At 51.4% G+C, this 7,500-nt stretch overlaps 1 protein-coding gene across 1 annotated transcript in view; it reads left to right on the top strand.

Annotated features, from left to right (window-relative positions):
- The window catches only part of kansl1b (KAT8 regulatory NSL complex subunit 1b), an 80,308-nt gene that overhangs the window by 63,711 nt on the left and 9,097 nt on the right, over positions 1–7,500 (top strand). Inside the window, 3 exon segments of the mRNA XM_080856501.1 lie at positions 812–906; positions 1,392–1,581; positions 4,862–5,027. Of these exon segments, the coding sequence (XP_080712627.1) occupies positions 812–906; positions 1,392–1,581; positions 4,862–5,027 (451 nt within the window).

Genomic DNA, 7,500 nt, shown 5'->3' with positions numbered 1-7,500 from the left:
TGCGGTGGCAGAGTAGCTGACCACTGCTGTCTTGTCCAGCCGCCATCTTGGTGTGGAATAGAACCATTCTCTACACTGGTGTTGTGCAATGACTTTGTTGTGCAATGCAGAGTGAGGATGATTTTGAGGAGAGTGTGTTCAAATCAATGAGAAAGGGAGAAGGTGGGAGACTATTGGCTGACGGAGAGGGGAAAAGAGTTCCTGTGCATATTTGTGTATATTGTGTGTGTGTGTGTGTGTGTGTGTGTGTGTGTCAAGCTAATGCGTCCACACAGGCCGCTTCCTTAAGCAGTTGCTCCACAAACGCTCCTTCCTCCCAGAACTCAAGATGGCACCTTGCCCTAAACACACTGGCACCCCCAGCACTGCCCTCGCCCTCTGGGTTGTGGAGAGTAGTGATGGGGAGGGGGGGGGTACTGGTTCATGGAAGAGATGGGGGGCAGGGTGAGTGGGTGTGTGTGTGTGGGGGGCGGGCAGGCGGGCGGTGGACTTCCAATAACACTGGTGGTCTTTGTTCTGCCGTGCCAAGTGCTGTTGAGCCCTCCTCTGCCAGGCCCAACCTCAGAGTCCCCCCCCTGACCCCCACAGTGGTATGGCCCAGTACTACGGAGCGATCAAGGGTTCCCACGCCAACCAACCCGTGTGTGATGGCCTTGTCTGCTCTCTCTCTCTCTCTCTCTCTCTCTCTCTCTCTCTCTCTCTCTCTCTCTCTCGCTCTCTCTCTCTCTCCCCCTCTCTCTCTCCCCCTCTCTCCCCCTCTCTCTCTCTCTCTCTCGCTCTCTCTCTCTCTCTCTCTCTCTCTCTCCTGCAGGACCAGGACTCTGACGTCTCAGAGAGGTCCCTTTCAGACGCGGGCCTGAGGAGGGCGTGTCCTTCAGGGAAGCAAGTCAACGGGGTCATCAACAAGTAAGACTGCTCAGCTCCACACACACACACACACACACACACACATACACACACACACACTAGTAAGACTGCTCAGCTCCACACACCCACACACTCTTTCACACTCCGCTAACTCCCCTGAGCTTTCAGTTTTACACACTTGTTTTTGGATTTGTCAGAACACAGTGATGGAGGTTTTTAAAACAATAATAGTTACCTTTTATGAATTGATAAATCCTCATCGTATCTCAAGTGAGCCTCAGTTTAGTCTCCTTCTCTCAGACCCTCTTTCTAATCAACCATCTCTGTATTCCCTTTCTCTCTCTCTATCTCTCTCTTTTTCTCTCGCTCATCTTTCTCTCTCTCTCTCTCTCTATCTCTCTTTTTCTCTCTCTCTCTCTCTCTGTCTCTCTTTGTCGCTCCCCTTCTCTCTCTCTCTCTCTGTCTCTCCCTTTCTTTATCTCTCTCTCTCTCTCATCTTTCTCTCTCTCTCTCTCTCTCTCTAGTCTGAGGACGTGTTCTCCAGAGAGTGTCCCCTCAGAGGAGCTCCGTCAGCAGCAGCAGTGGGCGGTTGTGTCGTCTGTGGTCCCCTCCCCTCCTGACCACACATGTGTGGCTGCCCGCACCAGACCCCTCACCAGCTGCAAGAGACGCCGCCTCGTCAGACCCAGCACCCTTACCAACCTCAACCGCAAGGTGTGTGTGTGTGTGTGTGTGTGTTTCTGTGTGTGTGCGTGTGTTTCTGTGTCTGTGTGTGTGCGTGTGTTTCTGTGTCTGTGTGTGTGCCCACGCATTGGAGGTTTATGTGTGGAGGTATAACAAAAGAAGTTAATGATGTGTGCCCTGCAGTTTGGTCCTGTTTTGTGTGTTGCTTCATTTGTTTATCTAGTGTTGAAAGATGAGTGTGTGCACAATTCCCTTGGCTTATTAACTCGTCAGACCAGACGTTTCAAACTGAAACTGAATATTGTGTGAAAGCATTTTCAAACCCGAAGAGCATTTGAATCTAAATGAGTTGGTTCTGGATATCCTGAACGATGGTTATCCAGCTTATCCCCCCAGCCTCTCTGGTTTTGGGTCTGATGCCGGGAGTATTACTGGGCTTTGGGTCAGGACTCATAATCGTGTGCGTGTTTCAACATTGAGTCATCCTGCGTGCTCATTAAAGAACCTGACCGTATCGGACCGGGCCCGGTGCCCAGCCCTCTGTTCCGAGCTCAGCTCGAGTGTCTCCTCGCTCGGCTCCCGCGGTGCCTGACGTCCACGCCCAGCTGTTCTGGGATCAGCTGCTGTAACCCGAGCCGGTTCTGTGTCACGGTCGTGCTGGGCCAAGCCGCTTCTCACAGCCCTGGAGCCTATCACAGCAGCTCGCCCTCGCTGTGAACTACGTTTCCCAACGCCCCTCTGACCTAGAGTAGAACAACAAGCCGTCTGCTCATCTAGTGAACCACATTACCCAGGATAATGTGAGGGACGTATAATGTTAAATGATTGACACCTTCACCCTTTTGATTCCAACAAAAGACCTAAAGTATGTGGACTACATTTCCCAGGATCCCATGCTGTGTGCCCAATTTTCTGATTCCCACAGTCAAATATTCTTCTACTCCACCTCAGGCAGTAAACTGCTTGAACTACATTTCCCAGGATGCTGTGCCATCCATGCCATGCAGTGGGAGCTCAATATTTGGCTCTTAACAGCTTCCCTCACATGCTATCAGTCATGAAATGGCAGCTTACTAACACAGGAAGAGTGCCTTGATGGATGTGAGCATTTGGTGATGAATGTGTCGGTTATTTATTGATTTATTGATTGATTCTTTGAGTTGATCCCCTACACGTCTACAGCCTTGATTCCTGACAGGTGCATAGAGACTATATTCAGTGGAAAACAAAATGTCAAACCGACCAAACTGAAAGGAATTCTGTACAGCAGACTCAATGTGTGCCGATGGATGAATGGTCCTTTGAAAGCGTCTCTTAATGCAGTCACACAAAGGCCAATAGCCCCCGCGCCCAGACCTTCACACACACACACACACACACACACACACACACACACACACACACACACACACACACACACACACACACACACACATATGCCGTGCCCAGAGCTCCATCTACGTCAGCGCCTCTGCTCACTGGCGGGCATTCACAGCACATGGGAGCGTGTGGGCGAGCCGGTGCCAGCTCAGAGATGCCCGCACATGTAGCCGCAGACACAGGACTCATAACTGAGGCAGCAGAGACACATGGGCTCATAACTGAGGCAGCAGAGACACATGGGCTCATAACTGAGGCAGCAGAGACACATGGGCTCATAACTGAGGCAGCAGAGACACATGGGCTCATAGCTGAGGCAGCAGAGACACATGGGCTCATAGCTGAGGCAGCAGAGACACATGGGCTCATAACTGAGGCAGCAGAGACACATGGGCTCATAACTGAGGCAGCAGAGACACATGGGCTCATAGCTGAGGCAGCAGAGACACATGGGCTCATAACTGAGGCAGCAGAGACACATGGGCTCATAACTGAGGCAGCAGAGACACATGGGCTCATAGCTGAGGCAGCAGAGACACATGGGCTCATAGCTGAGGCAGCAGAGACACATGGGCTCATAACTGAGGCAGCAGAGACACATGGGCTCATAACTGAGGCAGCAGAGACACATGGGCTCATAGCTGAGGCAGCAGAGACACATGGGCTCATAACTGAGGCAGCAGAGACACATGGGCTCATAACTGAGGCAGCAGAGACACATGGGCTCATAACTGAGGCAGCAGAGAGAACTCTGGAGGCGGTGGGCGTCCAGCTCTCGTCCTCTTTGAGTCTCTTGTCTTTAAAGGCTGGCTGGGTCACTCTCGTCCTCTGTGAGTCTCTTGTCTTTAAAGGCTGGCTGGGTCACTCTCGTCCTCTTTGAGTCTCTTGTCTTTAAAGGCTGGCTGGGTCACTCTCGTCCTCTTTGAGTCTCTTGTCTTTAAAGGCTGGCTGGGTCACTCTCGTCCTCTTTGAGTCTCTTGTCTTTAAAGGCTGGCTGGGTCACTCTCGTCACTCTGGTCATGCTTCTCTGGGGGTGGGGGCTGATGGGAAATGAGAAATGAGAAACGAGCCCAGCTGCCATGGAAGCAGACGAAGAGTGAGGGGGGGATCAGTGAATGTAGGTCAGTCTGTGGCTCAGTTGGGGGAGGGGCGTGTGTGTGTGTGTGTGTGTGTGTGTGTGCGTGTGCGTGTGCGTGCGCGTGCGCGTGCGCGTGTGCGTGCGCGTGAATTTGCATGTCCCTGACCTGAGAGTGTAGCATATCGGCAGGAGTGTGTTGGGTGTTTTGATTATAACGCTTTATAACAAGGTGTGTTGTTAAACCATTTCCAAGCTATTGCCAAATGGTACATGACGGCATTAGCATTTCAAATGCTTTTGTAGTCATATGAGGCAGAAGGGAAAATCACCACGACTGACTTTGGTGCCTTGTGTTTAAGAGGGACAAACTTTGATTTCCCCTGGCTCTGTTTGTCTGAATGAGAACATGTCCCCTTGGGTTCAATAGTGTGTGTTTGTCTGAATGAGAGCATGTTCTCTCGCTGTTAAAGAGTGTGTGTTTATGAGAGCAGCAGTCACTGATGCATTCAGACACTCATCAGTGCTCTTTGTTATCTTGAGAAAGAGATTCTGATTATATTGTCTTCCATCTTCCCTTCTCAGTCTGTGCGTGAGTGTCTGAGTTCTTGTTTTAGTGAGTATTTTGGTCCAGGAGAAATCCCACCAGTACAGGGGTGTGTGTGTGTGTGTGTGTGTGTGTGTGTGCGGCAGAGTGTGTCAGAGCGTGTGTATGTGAAAGTACTCCCCGCAGTCTTGTGTGTGTGATCTCTGCTGCTGTGTGTGTTGTCTCTTAACTGTGTGTGTCGCTGCAGCTGTGAGGTGAACCCTCAGAGTGTGTGTGTGTTGTCTCTAAACTGTGTGTGTCTCCTGCAGGTCCAGCGTGCGGGTGTGTGTCTCTGCAGCTGTGGGGTGAACCCTCAGTGTGTGACGTGTGTGTGCCGCTCTGCTCCGCCGCTGGAGCCCAGCTATGATCGCCTCCTACTGGAGCGGCTGTCTCACTACGACCCCAGCGTCCACCCCATCCTGTCCTTCCCAGACGGTGAGACATACATACACACACACACACACACACACACACACACACACACACACACACACACAGCTGTCTCACTACGACCCCAGCGTCCACCCCATCCTGTCCTTCTCAGACGGTGAGATACACACACACACACACACACACACACACACACACACACACACACACACACACACACACACACAGCTGTCTCAGTACGACCCCAGCGTCCACCCCATTCTGTCCTTCTCAGACGGTGAGATACACACACACACACACACACACACACACACACAAGCACTCATGCTCTGATGGACCCAAACATATGTAGAAATCTTCTCATCTCCAAGAAACATTCGTAGAAATCTGTTAAAGCACACACATCAATCTACTGAAGCCCAAACCCTCACACACGGATCAGGTACATCTACATATAACAGTCTAGTGACACACAAGGACTTGCACTTTTATAGTATGTACTTAGGAGGCTGCACACACACACACACACACCGTGGAGCCTTCTATAGTATGTACTTAGGAGGCTGCACACACACACACCGTGGAGCCTCAGTGGAATGTTCCCTCTATGGTGTGATGGTTGTGTAAGCACGGGCCCTCAGAGCCCTCGGAGCCCTCGGAGCCAGCATTCTGAGCACGGGCCCTCGGAGCCCTCGGAGCCAGCATTCTGAGCACGGGCCCTCGGAGCCAGCATTCCAGACCTGACTGGCCCTCAGGTTTGCCTTTTTGGAGTCAAACCAAGAGGTGTCCCAAGCTGCCTCAGATGGAGCTCTTGATGTACACACACCACTGAGGGGCAACACCTTGGTCAGATCCTGCAAAGTGTGAGTGTGTGAGTGTGTGAGTGTGTGAGTGTGTGTGTGTGTGTGTGTGTGTGTGTGTGTGTGTGTGTGTGTGTGTGTGTGTGTGTGTGTGTGTGTGTGTGTGTGTGCCTTACATCACAGGGCAGCCTCATGAGTCACAGGAGCTCATCATGAGGCGAGGGCAGGATCAGGATGAGGTGGACGTGTCCCAACCACATGAATACATACATACCTGCAGTGCCTATTGACCTGTTCAGACCACCACACCCTGCCAGTGTAATGACACACACTCTCACATGTCTGCAGGCAGCACAACACCCTGACATGTCAGATAGAGTTACCAGGATGGCAAAGTCCTGTTTGGTGGACAGAGAAGCCATTTCAAACCAACACACACATACTTTCTGTTTTTTTTTTTTTGGTCTCTCACTCTCTCGCTCTCCTCTCACACACACAGACACACAGACACACAGACACACAGACACACAGACACACAGACACACAGACACACAGACACACAGACACACAGACACACAGACACACAGACACACAGACACACACAGACACACACAGACACACACAGACACACACAGACACACACAGACACACACAGACACACACAGACACACACAGACACACACAGACACACACAGACACACACAGACACACAAAGAAACCCAACAACAGTCCCAGTGACTGTTCTGCTTTTCTCACACACACCCTGCAGTGGGTCCATGAGTGCTGGGCCTCAACAATGAGCCGTAGTCCTACCCCGTCAGGATGTCAGGAAGCATAGAACCCCGTCAGGAAGACAGGAAGCATAGAACCCCGTCAGGAAGACAGGAATCATAGAACCCCGTCAGGAAGCATAGAACCCCGTCAGGAAGACAGGAAGCATAGAACCCCGTCAGGAAGACAGGAATCATAGAACCCCGTCAGGAAGACAGGAAGCATAGAACCCCGTCAGGAAGACAGGAATCATAGAACCCCGTCAGGATGAGAGGAAGCATAGAACCCCGTCAGGATGACAGGAAGCATAGAACCCCGTCAGGATGAGAGGAAGCATAGAACCCCGTCAGGATGACAGGAAGCATAGAACCCCGTCAGGATGAGAGGAAGCATAGAACCCCGTCAGGATGACAGGAAGCATAGAACCCCGTCAGGATGAGAGGAAGCATAGAACCCCATCAGGAAGCATAGAACCCCGTCAGGATGACAGGAAGCATAGAACCCTGTCAGGAAGACAGGAAGCATAGAACCCCGTCAGGAAGACAGGAAGCATAGAACCCCGTCAGGATGACAGGAAGCATAGAACACCAGAATGAAGAAAGCGTGAGGAACAAAGGGAAGGAGAGACAAACAGCAGGTTTGCTCCTCCTGGTGGTAGTGAGAGGGAACTGCACTGCAACCCTAGCAGCATGGTAGAGGGCTCTTTGGTGATGTGGAGAGCAGAGCAGCAGTGGGCAGAGACAGATGGTGTGTGTGTGAGGGTTATTGAGGCCTGGTACATGTTAACTGATGCCTCTGAGGTGTGTGTGAGGGAGATTATGAGTCCCTGTCTCATGAGCCAGGTGGCAGTGTATTCAGGTGACTCTTCTTTTATTTAGCACAAATGTGTTCCTAATACTAAAATTACTAATAGTTGCCTTCCTCTGCATCCCTTTCTCTTTTTCCTT

Source organism: Sprattus sprattus (assembly GCF_963457725.1).
Source record: "Sprattus sprattus genome assembly, chromosome: 18".
NCBI lineage: Eukaryota > Metazoa > Chordata > Actinopteri > Clupeiformes > Clupeidae > Sprattus > Sprattus sprattus.
The sequence above is the reverse complement of the archived record's forward strand: the minus strand, read 5'-3'. Positions and strand labels throughout refer to the sequence as shown.